Below are 19,358 nucleotides of genomic sequence, written 5' to 3' on the forward strand. Positions count from 1 at the left end.
CACGGGCGCACTCCTTGCGCGTGGGGCTCCCTCACGCGGGGGACACCCTTGCGTGGCACGACACTCCTTGCGTGCATCAGCGCTGCGCATGGCCAGCTCCACACGGGTCAAGGAGGCCCGGGGTTTGAACTGCGGACCTCCCATATGGTAGACGGACGCCCTAACCACTGGGCCAAAGTCCGTTTCCCGATCCCTGACCTTTTTTATGCAAAACTTCCAGGGTATTTAGATCTGACTGCATCTGATACCTTCTTTGCCTTTTATTCCTTGTTCACTTGGAGGGTGAATGGACTGCAGAATTTCTTTTTCTGTGTGCAGAGATAGAAAGTTAAGAGCAACAGCGCTACCCTCTGATCACATAGAGAGATCTTACCATAAAATGTTCCTTAATGTTCTGAATGCATTTTCCTACAGGAGATATGGTTATAAGTGGAGCTGACAAGTTTGAAGTATGGAAGTACTCAACAAATTTCTGAGTATCTGAAAATCTAACCCAAAAAAAACTATTCTGCAGTATTATACTTCGAATATTAGTAGTTCTTTTGGATAATTGTGAGTTAATTTGGCTTTTGTATGCCAACCTGTAACCTAATTAGCTTATTCAGAGTTTGAAACAGCTGCGTGACAAATGAACTTTTGAAACATGTTTTGAATCTTAGCATTGTATGTTATTTCCTTTTTACTGTGGCAGTATGGTTTTCGTGAACACATGTTTTATCCAACTCTGCCATATATAGTGATTCTTTTAAAACCATTTATGTTCTAAAGTCAGGACTTTTACCAGGATACATGTCCACAATAGTAGTGAGAACTTCTTTCTGTAGACTTCTTAGGGATTTGGGATCATCTTGATTTTCTACATGGATGAAGGGAGTAGTGCTCTGGTACAAGGAATTCTGCTTTATAGGGTAGTGTTACATAGTGCTCTTTAAACAAGGAAATCTGTTTTTAAAATGAGTCATGAAGTAAAAGAAACTTAGGAGCAAAGATTCCCAGTGACCTTGGTTGCTTTCAATCCAGCATGAGCCGTGCCTTCAAGAGAGCAGCAAACTTCCTGGATTCTGATTCCTTGAGTGGAGATTCCTTTTTAGTGGGGAATTAAAGGTTTGGCCCAAATCTAGTTGGATCATACCAAACCTGACTTCCAGTATATACTGGAACTCTGTAATGAGAAACTGTAAGCATAAAATTAGAATCTAACCACATGAATAATATTGCTCTTAGCCTTGCATCTCAAACTGGGGTCCGAGTGTAGCTTTAAAATCCCTGGTCCACCATTTATTTATTAGCTGGATAACTTTAACCTTCCTGTTGGTCAGTTTCCTCACCTGTAAAATTGGGAGTAATAGTAATAATTCATGATGAGGACTAAATGAAGTGCTTAGAATAGTGCCTGGCAAAGAGCAGGCATTATACAAGTGTTTGCTATTAAACATACATCCTTCAAAATCTCCAGTATATGCCAAGGAGTATGCAAAACCACAGGATAGAAGGTGGCATGCTTTGTTCAGTAATTGGTGGAGAAAATTATATTCTATCAGAGAATAGAATTCAAAACCCATGGATACTATAGAGATAGAGTATGAACCTTCAAGAAATATCCTGCTTTCAGCAGCCAGTTGGGATAATATACACAAATTCTCCGGAGGTCTTTGTTCACTTTGTCTGCTTTTGAAGAATATTTTAGGGGAAACATTTGAGAAGCTTTGGCTTCCCTTACTAGAGATGACTTTGAAAAGTGAAAATACTGAGCCACACTAGTATTTTTAAACGATCTTACTATATGTCCATATATATCTAAAAATAAAATATGAAAGATTGTGAACAGATAACATTTAATACTTTAATTCTACTTAACATGTGTCTGGCCTAAAGCCAACTATTAAAAAAGTTATTTGGGGAGCAGAGAGAGGTAGCTCAAATGGTTGAGAGCCTGCTTGCCATATATAAGGTCCCAGGTTCTGTCCCTGGTACTGCCTAAAAACAAAACTAACAAATGGAAAATACTAACTCTCCTTGGGGAGCAGATATAGCTCAGTGGTTGAGTACCTGCTTCCCATGTATGAGGTCCTGGGTTCAATCCCAAGTACTTCCTAAAAAAAAAAAAGTTATTTAGAGAGGAAGGTCTTAATTAGGCCAAAGTCATAGTTCAATTTTAATATAGGGCATTAAACTCTGTTTCAGTATCTCCTAACAGTGCAACCAGTCATCCAAAATATGCCAGCTTTTATGAAAGGAGTGTGGATAGGTTACTACAAACTCGTCTGATTAATTCTAGATTGAGCTATATAAGAGAATTGTAAGACTATGCTAGATTTCTAATGTCTTAAAAGAAACTTTAAAATGAAATATACCTTACTTGGTTAATTTGCCCTTCCCTCCCCCTCCTGTGAACCCATCTTAATAGGGATTAATAGGAGCAATCTTTATTTCATTCAGTCATTTCCAGTTTGATCTTGGTGTTCTAAAATAATTGTCTGCTAAGTACAGTGATAATTAAAAGCTTGTTTTACTCTTGGTATCAAAGAAGAAAGTAAATGTCTCCCCTTTCTAATATAACATTCAACACCTATAACTCTGGCTTCTTTACATGTAAGATATCATTGAGGCCTCTTTGAGCTTAAAGGATTTTGTAATCACTTTGGTATAATTTATTCTTTTCCTGCTGTCTTGGCCCCTGTAGAAGGGGCTACAGGATGCTACTATTTTTAGTAAAGCAATAGAAAGCCAGTGCCTCTCAAAGAATGAAGCAGCAATGATATCAAAGTGTAATGTTTTATCTGAGAAGGGGTAAAATTGTATTGTAGCAGAAAGCAAAGATTTTAAAAGATAAGGGCTTTTGCTGCTTGAGGTCATTAAATTCTTCCAAGAAACAGATAACTTAAAACAAGAAGTAGTGCTTTTTGGCTTGAATGTCCTGTATTTTATCGGCTTTAGTTCTTGAAGTGTCAAGCTTAATGACATATTAGATTGAAGCACAGTGTCTGAGTTAAAAGCACACAAAGATCACTTTTTAAAAGTGTTTTTTAAAATACCTTTGTAATAAGAAAAAAATTACATATTGTATTTGGAAAATAGAAATAACATAATCCTACAAGCCTGGGACACTGTTAATAAGTATTATATAAAACTGAATTAGGGAAAAAAAAACTGAATTGAATAATGCTATTGAATTTGGGGGGGGGGTCATTTTTTTCACTAATTTGTTAAAGTCACATTTTATTTATTTTAGTTGATAAAAGTATTCCATTAACTGAATATGCTATGATTTAATTAATTACCTTATTGAAAATTCAGTAACTTCTCATTTATCACAACATAACACTTTACATGATTTTTTAAAAATTATATTTAATATTCATGTAGTACATACTTTCTTACATTAATTGGCTATTGAGGTCTCTTCTGTGATTTGCTAGTTTATATGTTTATATATTCTGATCCTCTTCTCTTTTGGTCATCAAACCGTCCCCCCACCCCCTCACCCCCCACCCCCCATGACTCCCTTGTCTGTTTGTTCATTATTCGAGTCTACTGGGAACCAAAGCCAGGACCTCCAGTGTGGGAGGTGGGCACCCAACTGCCTGAGCCACATCTGTTCCCCCTGTATATGATTTTAATATGTACAACTCTCATTATTTACTTGGGATAAGTTCCTGGAACTGGAATTACTTATTCAAAGTCTAGAAACATTTATTAAGACTTTCGACATGTATTTTTAAATTGTTCTCTAGAAAATTTAACACCAGTGTGTACTCCAACCAGCACTGAAAGCCTTTTTTCCCTCCATATTTTCATTTCTTTTGGGAAATAAAATTTTTAAAAACTATTTGCCAGTTTAATATGGGTGAAAGGGCATTTGATAATTTTCAAATGTAAATTAAATCATGAGTTTTGATCCTTTTTTACGTGTGTGAATTGTCAGTCTGTATTTCTTGATTTGCAAATTACTTGTTCCTTTCCTATCTCATGTTTTTATTTTAGATATACTTATTGATTTGTCAGAGGTAATTACATAGTAAGGATATTAACCTTTTGATATATGCTGTGGATCTTTTCCAAGTTAATTTTATTTTTCACATTTTATTATTTAGAATGTGTAGTAATCTTCTAACTTGTTCTGTAATTTAAACATTTGTCCCATTATCATCAATTCTTGACAATGCAAGTCCTGCCCAGTCATTTTTCTTTTTATAAGTTTTCTTGTTTCTTGAATATCTATTTTTATAGTTAAATTTTGCCAGATTTGTACCAAATTGAAAACTATTTTAGAGAGAATTGGCATCTTTACAATATAAAATATAGTTTTGTTTTCATTTATTCAATTTGCCCAAATAGTTTGAGATTATAATTAAATTTTAGTCCCCACTTGGATAATTTAGTGTTTGCTCAATGGCACTTTGTGGTGACATATTGTAAAACATGGTGATTTTTGTTAACTTTGCTGCTGTGCAAAATTGCCTCTGTTTTCTTCTCTTCCTTGGAGGGAAATGTAAGAATTAAGATGTGTAAATAACCCAGTAGGTTATAGAGGCACATAGTAGTGATTGACAAAAGGGGTCATATGTTTATATATTTTTAAAATATCTAATTGCTAACAGTTATTTCCACATGGCAATTTTAGGGATTATATTTATATAACTCTTCACTTGCAGAGTAACTGTCAAAAAATTTTTAAAAAGTAACTTTCAGCAAGACTACTTGCTCTTAACTTGGTGTCCTTGTGTAAGAGAGGATCTGTAGGTTACTGAGTGTCAGATAAGCATATAACCCTAAAAGGTGAAATACCTCTAGCCAAAAGGAAATTTTTAATATAAAGATATTTGAACTATTAATAATGGTAACATTATTAAGACATTTAAGAGGAATGGCAGAGAAAATGGAACTCATCCATGGCCATTTAAAATGACTGGCATTTACTCTAAAATCAAAGACCTTCCACTGTTACAAGACTTCCCTTCTTTTTTCTTAATCATATTTTATTAGAGCAGGCTTGTAAGTTTAATTTGCCATTATTCACATAACAATTCTTTAAAAACAAACTAAAAACCTCATTGTAATTAATTCTCTGCAGGCAGAAGCTCGTCTGCTTGAGGAACAACGAAGAGTTCAAGTTTATCTTCATGAAAGCACACAAGATGAATTAGCAAGAAAATGTGAGCAAGTACTCATTGAAAAACACTTGGAAATTTTCCACACAGAATTTCAGAATTTATTGGATGCTGACAAAAATGAAGGTGAGTCACTAAGACTCATTACCTATTTATTAGGATCTGCAGTTTAGAAATTATAAGGGCATACAAAGAGAGGCAAATCCTTATTTTTAAAAAGCATGAAATACAGGGCCAGAAGTTAGTAACATTAAAAAGTGTCATGAGTGCCAAACAGTTGGTACCTTGTTATTTTCTTTGGCATGTTGCATTCACAATAAATAGGAAATAAATGTAGTGAATATGATAGAGGTGTACGTCTCTTATAAATCAAGGCAGTATGTGGGCAGGGCTAATTGAAGCTGTTGCAAGTTAGCAAAAGTTCTGTGTCTCTAGAGGAATTTTCTTTTTTTAAGATTTGGGTTTTATTCATGATTATAAGAGTAGTACCTTCACATTATTAAAATTTGGAATATACAGAATAGTACAAAAAGAAAATAGGTAAGCAGATGTGGCTCAAGCAAATGGTTTCCCATCTATAGTATGGGAGGTCCAGGTTCTATTCCCGGGGCCTCCTGGTAAAGGCAAGTTGGCCTGCACTGCAAGCTGGTCCAGCAAGATGACGCAACAAAAAGAGACATAGAGGAGAGACAGTAAGACACAGCAGACCAGGGAGCTGAGGCGGCATAAGAGATTGAGCATCTCTCCCACTCCTAAAGGTCCCAGGATCTGTTCCCAGTGCCGCCTAAAGAGAACACTAGCAGACACAGAAGAATGCAAGAATGCATAGTGAATGGGCACAGAGCAGACAGTGGGGGTGGGGAGGGGTGAGTTAAATAAATAAATCTTTTTTTTTTTTTTAAGAAAATAATTTTTAAAAAACTGTAATGATTTAACCACTTCACACCCACTGGGATGGCTGTTTTTGTTTTTTTTTTAAGTAACAAGAGTTGGCAAGGATGCAGAGAAATTGGAACCTTTGTGCATGTGAAATGGTGCAGCCACTGTGGAAGACAGTTTGGCCGATCCTCAAAAAGTTAAAAATAGAATTACCTTATGACACAGAGGTTCCACTCTTAGGAATATACTCAAAGTTAGTGAAAACATGGCCTCAAATAGATGCTTGTATGTATGCTGTTGTTCCTTGCAGCATTATTCACAGTAATCCAAAGGTGGAAACAACCCAAGTGCCCCATCAAGAGGTGAATAGAGAAACAAAATGCAGAATATATACTTACAATGGAATATTATTCAGCAGTAAGAAGGATTAGAATTCTGATATATGCTACAACATAGATCAACCTTGAAAACACACCGATTAAAATAAGCCAGGCACCAAAAGACAGAGTTCTATGATTTTAGTTATATGAAATATCTAGAATAAGCATATTCATTGAGACAGATAGTGGATTGGAGTTTAATAGGGACTAAGGGGATAAAGGGAATGGAGAAGTTGTGCTGACTAGGTATGGAGTCTCTATTGGGCCGATATATACCATCACCCTTTCAAGCTACAGTCTACCTATAATTAAGTTTACCATCCAGAATTTTTTTGCTTTTTTAAACTTTCTTGGAAAATTCTGTATAACTCAGAAAGTACTGCTTAGCATTTTTTTGAAGTTAATGTACTATACTTGTCATAAATTTTTTAACCTTTTGATGGGATTTTTGTAAACTGCTAACAAGGAACAAATAAAGAATTTCATTATTCCTGGAATTCATTAGGATAGGAATAAAACAGTCCCTAAAATGTATTGTAGTAGAGACAGGGTTTAATCAAATTGTTAAAACAGTTGACCATAATAATCTTCAAAAGGAAGATTATATACAATCCACATACAGCTGTATTCCTGAAATAGTGTATTTTGAATAAGATCTTTTTTACAAATAGAAATAAATGACTAAAGATATAGTTCCCTTTAAGCTACCTTAGATTTTATATTACCAAAAATAACCTCTGCTTAAGTCTTTCTCACCCTGGAAGTAAATGAAGAGGGTCCAGGAGGGAGCATGTTCAGATGAAGAAAGTTAATAGCATGATTAGGCCTCTGAGAACAGGAGGGCAGCCCCTGATTACATGCCACGTTTGATATTCCAAACTGGTCCACCAAAGCTGAGTTTTCTACCTTAGATTTTCTTTTCAGCCTTTGTTAACCAAAGGAAAGTACATTATAAAGCATCTGACAACACTGGGGTGAAATAAGTTCCCTTAAATTCTACTTCTATACTGGTTTGTATATAGAGGGTAAAGAACATTTGCAGAACTTTTATCCTTTTTCTCAGTGTGTGGGGAAGGAGGAAAGAATTGATTCTGCTGTAGAGCTTTCCTGAAGCATACTAGATTTGTAGGTGGTTGGGCCATTCTGTTTCCTTGAAAGAGAATTTAGTCCCTGTTTTTTTTTTTAATGAGTAAGGGAATAGTCTGAAGTTGTTGACTTGACTTGCTTTTTTCTTGTGATTTTCTGTGTGAATCCTAAGGCCCTGAGTTTTCCTACATGTGATCTTCTATTCTATCCCTTCCTTCCAGCACCACCCTTCCAGTGAAGGGTGCCAGGGAGATGTATTGCTTTTTCTTAAACCAAACCAGCTCAGCTCTAGAATACTAAAACCTGGGACACTGGGGTGAGGGCAGAGCTGATCTAGAGTCTAAAATCAAGCAGTGTCCCCTCCTCCTCATCTCTCCAACATTAAAATTCTTAGTTTTCCTTCATAATGATACTGAAATACATTTTTTATGTGAGTTGCCTATGATGTATGCCAATTTAATCACATAAGAGTATACAGATTTACAAAACTGGCTGCATTTTTTTTTAAATTCAAACTTTATTTCAAATTCAAAAAGTAAAATAACAGAAAAAAGGCAGCTCAACAAGTTATGGGTGCATTACTCCTAAAAAGTTCTGTCCAGGCAACAAACTCAGTTGTTCCTCCAGTGTTCAGAAAGATACCCAAATGAACAGATATTAAATGACTTGCCACATTTTAAAACATTTACTGGGAGGCAGTTTGAGAGTACAGAAGTTTCTTATAATGAACATTAAGCAACCACCATGTGCCAGGGCTGTTAAGATTGAAAACTAAATAAATTGGCTCTTTTGTGTGGATATTAGACTTGACATGGAAAAGTTTGAATTTTCCCTAGTTTCTTTACAAAAGAAGGGTGAGGTTTAGGCAAGTATGATGATAAAGGAAGGCAGGAAAATATGCTTAGGTCATTTGGGGAACAAGCAGTATATAGGCTTCTTGATGGAGGGTGGTGTATAGGAGAATAAAAAAGAAGGTTGGATAGCTTCATGAGTCTTTTGAACCTCAGGTACATTTCAAAAGATTATGACGTATTTGCACAAATAACAAGCAAATTAAAAATCCCCTGAGAAAAGTGAAAGCTAACATGAATTGGGATATGTGGGAGAACATTGCACCCAGGGAATTAGAGTGCCCAGCTTGCAGTGAGAGGATAGGTTGGAGGGAAGTTTTTTCTCTATTCCTTTGTTAGTGGTTTCTCATACTACGGGAAAAATAAAATTTTACCATATCATGACTTCATTGTTAACTTTTAGCAACAACAAAAAAAGTATATACTGTAAAGAAACTATTTGATATTTTATTTCATAATATTTTCTCCTTCAATTTTATTTCATTATAAATACATAATTAGTGGTCTAGATGTGCTAAGGTTGTTTCAGTGCATAGTGATGGGCTTCTTTTTCTTTCAGATTTGGGTCGAATGTATAATCTTGTATCTAGAATCCAGGATGGTTTAGGAGAATTGAAAAAACTTCTGGAGACACACATTCATAATCAGGGTCTTGCAGCAATTGAAAAGTGTGGAGAAGCTGCATTAAATGTAAGTAATACTTAATTGAAAATCATCAGACCTAATTCTTTCAATTTGTGAACCTCGGGCATGTACTTTTTTAAGAATGCAGATGAGAAGATTGTCAATTGAACTTTCAGGGAGGACCTGTTTTTTTTTGACTTCTTGAAGTAGGAAGTTTACGTCTAGACAGTTTTGTTTAGCAGTCACCTCCTAAACTATTCTTTAACACTTTGTAGGCAATAAAAATATCATTTCTTGATTTTTTCACCCTCATTATTACATTCCTTGTACTAGAAGAGAAGGGGTTCTCCCATAGAAGGAAAAGGCTGAAGTCTTCTAGAAGCTTTTGCCATGCCACCTAAAGTCCACAAGTTGTGCCTTTCAAGAATTTTGATCTGAATAATTCCCTATAATTGAAGATCCCAGGCTATGCCCAATAAAGACCCCAAAATGTATAATATTTCTTTCATGCCTCTTCCCTAAGCCCCCCAAAATGAACTGTGTAGAATATTACTGCTAAGCTATCTGTAATTCATATAATTTTCTATGGGAAATCTCACATGATTCTGAGAGATGGAGAAGTTGTCTTCAGTTTTGTTCCTATTTGAACATTAAAGTATTTGGGAGAACTAATGGCAAAGAAAAGTTCCTGGATCACAATTGGTTTTTATGTCTGAATCAGAAAACTTTTCTCTTTCTGATTATTTTGCACTTAGTGTTGATTATTATTGATAAGAATTTAAGTTTTGTGTTTTGTGTTTTTTTTATGTTATTGCCCTGGTATGTTTTGAAAGATTCCTTTTTCCATTTTCATTTATGGTGGTTGCTGCCTCCCTAATTGCCACATCTTTGTCAATAATTTAGATGAAGACATTCAGATACTACAAAATTTAAATGAGTAAGATAATTGAATTAAATTTCTTGGTGGCCTCCAAAACTTTCTAACATTGAATAGAAATTTTAAAATAGAAATTATTAGAGGCAAAAATGTAAAGCCATTCCGTTAGGTTTAATTTTATACTTAAATGATGGGAAGGAACTGGCCTAGCAGAGGTTTTATGAGAAAGATCTCCAGGTTTTAATTGGCCATAAGCTTAAATATGAAGTCCCCAGTATTGGGACTTAAGGTATTACAGTAAACTCATGAAACAGTGGTATTTAAAATTGTTATTCTGGTGAAGAAAAATGTTCCTTTAGGAAAGTATGTACTTTTCCTATTTTGTGCAAAAGGGGGCTTTTTCTGAATTTTAATTTTATTATCTTAAAAAGTTTTGGTGGCAATATATGTAATAAATAAAAAAGATAAATTGCCAACAAGTGCCATAATCATTTCCTAGAACCTACTCACTCTGAAAATACCAGGAAACAGGAGAGGTTGTTTCAGTTAGTAAAAGTTAGAATTGTGTATAATGTTTAAATGAAATTTAACTACTTTGAGAACATTATTCTAAAGTTTAGGATTTTGTTTTGCTTTTTGCCAAATTGAATTGAATCATAACATTTGGATGAGAATCATTTGTAAGGAGCATAAATATGCCATGGAAGGTGTAGCTTGACTTTTTTTTTTTTTAGAGCAATTGTAGGTTTCCAGAAAAATCATGCAGAAAGTACAGTTTCCATATACCACCTCCCTACACACACATTTTTCCCTATATTTACACTTTTGTATTAGTGTGGTAACAATTGTTACAATTAATGAACCAGTATTATTATAATTATATTATTAACTAAAGTCCATAGTTGGGTTCACTCTTTGGGTTGTATAGTTATGGGTTGTTTTTTTTTTTAAGTTTTATTGTGGTAACAAAAACCACATAAAATTTCCCATTCTTAACCACTTTCAGGTACAACTTGGTCAACATTAATCACATTCACAGTTTTTGCTACTGTCATCACCAAAACTTGTTCATCATCCTAAACAGAAACTGTGACTATTAAACATTAACTCCCCATTCCCCCATCCCTGCCTCTGGTAACCTGTATTCTAATTTTTGATTATGGACTTGCATACACTAATTATTTTATATTTGTGAGATCATACATATTTGTCCTTTTATGTCTGGCTTATTTCACTCAACATGTTGTCTTCAGGGTTCATTCATGTTGTAGCATGTATCAACTTCATTCCATTTTACAGTTGAATAATATTCCATTTTAAGTATATACCACATTTTGTCCATTCATCCAATCTTGGATGCTTTGGTTGCTTCCACTTTTTGTCTATTGTGAATAATGCTGCTATGAGCATATGTATGTAAATACCTATTCAAGTGCCTATTTTCTTCTTTTCGTATATCCCTGGATGTGAAATTGCTGAGTCATATGGTAGTTTTATGTTTAACTTTTTGAGGAGCCACTGAACCATTTTCCCTAATGGCTGTACCATTTTATATTCCTGTCAACAACACAAAAGTGTTCCAGTTTTCTGCATCCTCATCAACCCTTGTTATTTTCTTTTCTTTTCTTTTTTTTTTTTAATAGCCATCCCAGTGTGTGTGATTTTGATTTGCCTTTTCCCCTTGGGAAAATGATGTTGAGCAGCTCTTGCTCTGTTAATTGGCCATTAGTATGTCTTCTTTGGAGAAATGTCTTCAAGTCCTTTGCCCATTTTTAAATTGGGTTCTTCATCTTTTTTGTTGTTGAATTGTAGGAGTTCTGTATATATTCTGGATCTTAAACCCTTATCAGTTATGTGGTTTCCAGATATTTTCTCCCATTCTGTATATTGTTTTTTCACTTTCTTGATTCTGTCCTTTGATGTGTAAAAGTTTTTAATTTTGATGAGATCCCATCCTTTGTTGCTTGTGCTTTTGATGGAAAATCTAAGAATCCATCGCCTAATATAAGGTCCTAAAAATGTTCCCCTATGTTTTTTTCTAGCAATTTTATATTTTTAGTTCTTATATTTAGGTTGTTGATTGATTTTTAATTAGTTTTTATAAGTGGTGTAAGGTGGGGTCCACTTTCATTCTTTTGCATGTGGATATCCAATTTAGTGAGAAACATTTGTAAATAGCATATTAAATGCAATGAAAGACACTGCTTTTAAATGATTTTTTAAGGTCTAAAAAGTGGTTAAATTGTCTGTCTAGTCCTCTGATTCCATTTAATCCATTACTTTTGGGAAACCAGTTTTATTCCTAATTAGTCTGTCCTAGATTAAAATTATTACCTATTTCAATTTTGTAATATAGCTTAAATAATTTTGATGTTAGATGCCTCAAACTTCCTATAATGTGAGATTTTCTTAAGACTTTTTTTTCATTGTTAACACTGATTTAAAAATTGAAGGCTGTTCCTGAATAACAGGCTCAAGGGATATTTCCCTCTTGGTGTCTCACTCTCAATATTTAAATTAAAATTGGCAGTGCTCCATAAAGAAGTAAAACAGAAAAGGGAGCTCTTAAAATATTTTCTATTTTTAGATGTGCTGTTTCTTGTGCCCTGCATCCAAGTACACATGCATAACACTCGGCGAATGCAGGTAGTGATCAAGGCAAGCTGGGAGCAGTCATTTAAGTCTGGGGCTGATTCAAGAACTCCTCTTGGAGTCCAAAGTACTGGGTGGCTTCCAGGCTAAATGATGCTGAGGTAGATCACTGTACGTCCATCTACCACCATCCTCTAAGTTTCCAATCTGTAAGAGTTATCTCCAGCCTTCAAATATCATCATGATTAAGAATAATCATGCTTAACTAATGTGCTGGAGAATAAATGAGCATACTGGATTGGGGTACCAGTAGGACTTTGGGAACCATGTGTACAAGGAAATAAATTTAGGGATGGGAGTGTTAGTTTTGTTTATGGGTTAAGAACTGATATAGAGTGGAACAAAGGATAGGAGTAATAGTTTTTTAATAGACAAATTACCTCTGCATCAGTTACAAGAATGAAAAAGAGAGAGTGGGGCAGCATAATAAATTATCGCATTTTGAATGGCAGAACTCTTACGAAAGTGAACCATTTGAGAGACGATCTTGTGTGTTTGCATATATGGGCCAAAGCATTGGAATAATTTGTATAATACAGTGGATATTTCCTGCCACTTAGTAAGGTCTCAAGAGGAGCATCTTGAAAACTTTATTGAATTTCCATTATGTATCTCTTTATACTGATTTATTTCAACAGTATAATAATGAGGCCCCATACTAGTTTCTTAAGTTTGTACATGCCAAGGCAACTAGTTCAACAACTCAGGTTAGTGTCACAACTCTCAAAGGACAGCAACAGAGGAGTGTTACAGATAAAATTAAAACCATTATTTTCATTTATAGCATTCCTGCAATGGACTTGATTTTATGGATTCTGACTTGAAATGCTTCATTGATGGTTTCTCATCAACTCTCTATGAATTCATCTGCCTAGTTGAATTTAAATATTGCAGGTCCATTCCTACTGAAGCTGGGCATGACCTCAAAATCCTTCCCAACCCGATACTCTAGCTAATCTCTGTCAACACAAAAGTCGCTTGAAGATGAAAGTGCCTGTCACCCAAGCCTTAGTATCAAGTTATCTGCTTCTCTGTCCTCTCTAATAAGTCATTAGAGAATGGAGAGTTTTCCTTCTTGGACTCGTATTCACCAAGTGCCTTCTCAGTCTGGGCCCTCATGACTTTATCTTCCACATGGTCTTGCATCTCTCTCTCATTACACTTCATCCTTCATAGTTCTTGGCAGTTTAATCTTCAGAAAATATTGCCAAACACATTAACAGTTGCACTTTTCATTCTTTTTTCTGTTTTAAACAAAACAATATGCTGCCTGCAATAATTCAGTAAATCTACAACATTTATGTAATATAGATACATATGTATTTTATATACGTATATATATATATTTTAAGGAGGTACTGGGGATTGAACCTGGGACCTTGTACATGGGAAGCAGGTGCTCAACCACTGAATTGCACCTGCTCTGCACATTATATTGAATCAGAAACCTTTTCTAATTTGCCCTATCTACATGAACCCTGTCTTTCAGCCAAACCATTGTATCACCATTATCCCCAAATATTGTACACCTCCTCATTTATACTTAAACTACCATCTCGAGCTATAATGCAGTCATCCCTGTTTTCTGCTTGGCTTAGTCCTCTCTAAAGCTTTCCATGGACTATTCCAGCTCTGTGTGATCTTTCTTTCCGTCATAAATCTTACAGTGTTTACAGACATTTCTCATATACCACCCTATATTTTTATTAACTTGTATTTCCCAGTCCCCTGCAAAAGATTGTACATCCCTTGAGAATAAAGCTCATACCTCAGTATAATTCAGTGCCTAGTATTTTACCCAACAAGTGAAGTGTTCCTTGACAGTGATGAAGAAAAACCCTCTGCCACATGGCCACCACCTCCTTTCCTGTTTTGTCCTCCATTTTTCTCCAAAACAATCCATGTGTGTCATCTAAACTGGGATACTCACCATTCCATAAATATACCTTGCTTTGCCTTCTTAGCGTCTCTTTCCTCTCTGGATACAATCCTCCTTTTTTTCTACCTATTAAACACCCGTTCATCTTTCAGAACCCAGCTCAAATGCCATTTATTCCTTGAAGCCCTTCTTCTTAGTTACAGTGGTGGAATCTCCCTCCCTTGACCTATATATAGCCCATTGGGCTTCTCTGTGACATTTGCACTACTTTATATTGTAATATATTTTAAATGTCTACTGGCAAAGATGGCTTTATCCATCTTTCTGTCCTCAGAAGTTAGCACAATGCCTTACACAGGATAGGGTATCAAAATACTTTTGTTTTCATTGTGCTCCTCATTGTACCCAAAAGGATTTAGGGCTTTTTTTTTACAATACATAAAATAGAAGAGGATAAATGAAATAAATCGGTTTAAAGAGAACATTTTCATGACATGTACAGAGTTATCTACAATATACTTAAAAATAAAAATATGATAGAGACTTAGGATGATTTTATGTTTAAAACTATTCTGTTGGAAGAGCTAAATAAAGCAGACTTGTTAATTGATGCTTGATACCGTTTATTCTGTTTTGAATTTGTAATTAACCCACTCAGCAGCAATCTGAGTACTATTGTACTCCTCTACAAAGACTGTTTTTTTCTGTCTTCAGGGAAAAAATGGCAACAAATAAGCACAAAGTTCTCTTCTGCTCTGTATTTGATTTAGATTCCTCAGTCTAATTGGTATTGAAATGTAATCCAACACAATTGTTAGGTCTAACAATAAGGATATGGGGCTACAGATTCTCACTGGGAAACAAAGTTATGAAAGTTTATGTGAAGCTTTGAGAGAAACTGTATTGAAACAGGAGGAGAAATTTTCCAGAACTGCCCAGCGTTGCCTGCTCTAGGATTGGGAATGATAATGTTTATATAAAAGAGGGCACACAAAATGGAGGGCTTAATAGGCAGAAATAATTAGGTAACCCTGGCAAGTGTATTTTTCTGCTTAAGCCTAACGGGTGAACCTGGGACCTTATCAGAATTATGAAAAAGTTCTGTGGCTTGGATTGAGAGGTTAAATTAGAAGGAATTGTAAAAGCCCAATTATATAAGAATTTATGCCCAGAATGAACAGAGTAATACAGTTGTCTGCATTTTGACAGATTTCGGTTTAGCTTATATATCCAAGAATCCCTTTCTCTTTTGGAACAAGATGCACCCTTAAACTACTTATTCCTGATTCAGACATTCTATAGATGGTAACAGAAGAAAATCATCCAAACAGTTAAACCAAGGAATAATCAGCCATGCAACCTCTGCATTTAGAGTCAACCTTGGCTTTGTCTGGTCTGTGATACATACCCAAAAGATCTTAAAAGTGTATGTGGAGGGGAGCGGATGTAGCTCAAGTTGGTTGAGCACAGGCTTCCCATGCACATGTTCCCAGGTTCACTCCCCAGTACCTCCTTAAAATAAAAAAATAACTTGCTATGCATGTGGAAATGGATTAAAAAGAAAAACAAGTTATTGTGAGAAGACCAATTAGATTTGTTGTAGTAGTTCAGATTATATTATTATTAAATTATAATGGCCTAGCAAACACTGGGATGGTTATTTTGTAGATGGAGAGAAGAAGGAATTAGATAAAGTTAAGCTTTAGAATGGAAAGGTTTGAGATTTTGAAAATCTTTAAGCTGAATGATGGGGCCGGTCTTCACTATTTTTAATTTTGAATAAATTTGAAATTTTTCTGTAATTAAGTGTGAAACAAAGAAAGGGACAGGTTTTGTGCATTGTGTAGATGGTTGGAAAGGAGGAGGAATTAAGGTGATTTCTGGGTGTCTGGCTTGAGCTGTTGGGGTGAGAGTGGTGATGTCACTTACCAAAGTGAGATTGCCAGAAGGCATTTTGACATGCAGGGCTTGATGTAGAGGAATCCCATGAAACAGCCAAAGGCAAGTAGAAAAGTCTTGTCTAGAGACATAATCGTGGCAGGTTTTGGCGCAGTAGTGATGCTTGAAATGATAGGTGTTGGATGAACTCTCCTAGGGACAAGTTCTGTAAGATATTGTGTGTCTTATATACAAAGTGACCTTGTCTACTCTTTTGAATTTTTAAAAAAATAAGCAAAAGCAGATGGTCCTGAATCAAACACACCTATTACTATTCTATTCATTTTTTTAACCTTCAAAAATTCATGTCATTTTCTTGAAAAAAATACTTATTTGATCCCACTGATGTTTTCTCCTTCCTTATTACCCCTCTTGCTTTTATACCTAGCATCTCTCTGCAATCAGTTACCCTCTGAAACACCTTTAAAGATCATCACTTACCTGCTAATTATTAAATCCATGCACCTTTTGACGGCTCTTCTATATTTGACTGCTAACTGCTCTTTCCTTAAAACTTTTTCCTCTATAATCTCCTGTTGTGTTTCCTATCTCTATCTGGCCTTGCCAAGTTCCTAAGTGGCTTCTCTTTGGACATTGTTAGGGATTACCTTAGTGGGTGCCATTGAAACCCTTACTTCTTACTCAGCCAGATTTCTGTAGTGGAAGGAACCTTGGAATTGGAGTCTGAAGTCTGACATTATTTTGTGATTCCATCCTGGAATTTCTTCTAGGCTTTTCTCAGGAAACTTGTATCTTTTTCAAAATCTGGAATCCCAAGAAAAATTGGTCAAGAAATTGACAAAACAGAAAAAGTATTTTAATTCTCCTGCAAGAATTAAAGCTTAATAATCAACAGAGAAACATTATGGGTTGGGAAAGAATCTGTTGATGACAAGCCAAATGCAAGAGCAGAAAACTCTTGACACATGCTGTTGAAGTTAAGGTCGTTGCTTCTGGAAACCAGGACTAGCACATGCTGGAGAGAAGGCAGTGCAAATGAATCAGTCTTCCTTGTAGATAATGCTGTTACATGTGTATTTTTATGGCCCTGGCTGCTGCTAATGGTGAGTCATTCTTGGCAAATAAAAAGGAAATATTAGTATGTTTATATATATATATAGTATACTTTATATAAATTCTCTTGAGTGATCTAAGTTTTAGAAGCAAAATGAGTCCTTAAATTGGCAGTTTTGACACATTCTGTAGTACTGTTAACCTTTTTAGGAGAACCAAATGTTGCTTTATTCAAATAATACCCAGTAATGGTTGCTGACATTTTCTACTCTTTGGATCTTAACTGTAGGCTAGAGTTCTTTGTAATTACCTCCCCAGAAGAAATGCAAAGAGAAGAAAATGTGACTTTTTTGTGGAATCATTTGACATGAAATCTGAAAGTGATCTAAAAGCTAAATCAGCAAAAGCAATGTCAATTTCAGTGGCAAAACCAAAATCAGGGCAACAGACAGTATTTTCATTATTTAAAAAAGAAGCTTATATGAAGCATGATATATGCCCAACCTGAAGGTGCTTTTGAATGCACTCTTTAAGAATGACTATCAATGCAAAAAGGACGAAATAAATTTTCCTATTTTGATGCTTTTTCTTATCAGATGTCTATACCAAGTCGGCACCATTTTTATGTTTTCTAAATTAAATCTATCAGTGTATTTGTTCATATATAATAAACCTTGCATTATATATATATTTTTTTTTTTACAGAAAACCTCTGAAACATAGTATAACCTTATCAACAAAAATTATCTGTTCATCATCACACTTACTATTTAAACACAAATAAGATATTTTGAAAGTTGTACAGTAATTAGGACTTGGGAAATTCTGGTTTCTCATTCATTCCAGAATCCTAAAAGTTAATATCTGTCAGCAATTTGGGAACATTGGAAAAACAATTTCTCTTCCCTGCACCTCAGGCTTCTTTTTTATGGAGTAAAATGAGAGTGAGAAAGGTAGTCACTGAAGCCTCTTCTGTTCTTGCTGCTTCTCAGATGACCTTCCCTCCCAGTTACCACATTTCTGTCAGCTCTGCCATTATGCCCAGTGCTCAGGCTCAGGCTTGGACTTTCAGTGTTCCCTTGCACATACCGTGTGTTTCTGTCCTGTGACCTAGACCTTTTTTCCTTTTCAAAAGCAAACGAGGGAAGCAGATGTGGCTCAAGCAATTGGGCTCCCAGCTACCATAGAGGAGGTCCAGGGTTTGATACCCAGGGCCTCCTGGTGAAGGCAAGCTGGCCCATGTGGTGAACTGAGCCATGCAGAGTGCTGCCCCGCGCAGGTGTGCCCCCAGGAGTGCTGACCCATGTGGTGAGTGGGCACAGCAAGATGATGCAACAAAAAGAGACACAGAGGAGAGGCCAGAGATACAGCAGGCCAGGGAGCTGAGGTGGCACAAGAGAATTATCACCTCTCTCCCACTCTAGAAAGTCCCAGGATTCGTTCCTGGACCTGCCTATGAGAATACAAGCAGACACAGAAGAACACACAGCAAATGGACACAGAGAGCCGACAATGGAGGAAGAGGGGAGAAATAAATAATAAATAAATCTTTAAAAAAACAAAAAGGAAACGAGATCATGAACTCGGTATTCAGTCAGGCCTGCGTCCAGGCCTTTGCTCTGCCACTTAAAGACTTAACAAGGTGGTCTATTACGACTGAGTTTTTTCATCTATAAAAATAGTACCTACCTCATAGTGCAGTTGTACAATCCATTTTCTGAACACTGGAGTGTGGGTCACATATATCAGGCTTCTGAAACACCCAGTATTGCCATGTACATTTCCTAAGGAAAGGATGTTCACTTATTTATCTATCTTAAGTTATCAGCTTCAAGAAATGTAACATTAATGTAAGCAACAGTCTATATTCTAATGTTTTCATATGTCCCAGTGTCCTTTTTGAGCCTTGTTAGATCCCCATTTAGAGTAATGTTTTGCCTTTGTCGTTATCTTTAGTTGCTTTTTTTTTTGGTTAATTGTGGGAACATGTATGCAACATAAACTCGTCCATGTCAACCGCTCCCAAACATACCATTCAGTGGGATTAGTCACATTCACCATGGTGCG

The 19,358-nt window shown here is 35.7% G+C and overlaps 1 protein-coding gene across 4 annotated transcripts in view; it reads left to right on the top strand.

Annotated features, from left to right (window-relative positions):
* Positions 1-19,358, top strand: part of CUL1 (cullin 1) — a 124,806-nt gene that overhangs the window by 87,106 nt on the left and 18,342 nt on the right. For all 4 annotated transcript variants that reach the window (XM_058297518.1, XM_058297515.2, XM_058297516.2 and 1 more), the window contains exons 8-9: positions 5,075-5,237; positions 8,867-8,997. In XM_058297518.1, coding sequence (XP_058153501.1) covers positions 5,075-5,237; positions 8,867-8,997 — 294 coding nt within the window. The remainder of the gene's footprint in view (positions 1-5,074; positions 5,238-8,866; positions 8,998-19,358) is intronic.

This window comes from Dasypus novemcinctus, chromosome 5 (assembly GCF_030445035.2).
Source record: "Dasypus novemcinctus isolate mDasNov1 chromosome 5, mDasNov1.1.hap2, whole genome shotgun sequence".
Taxonomy (NCBI): domain Eukaryota; kingdom Metazoa; phylum Chordata; class Mammalia; order Cingulata; family Dasypodidae; genus Dasypus; species Dasypus novemcinctus.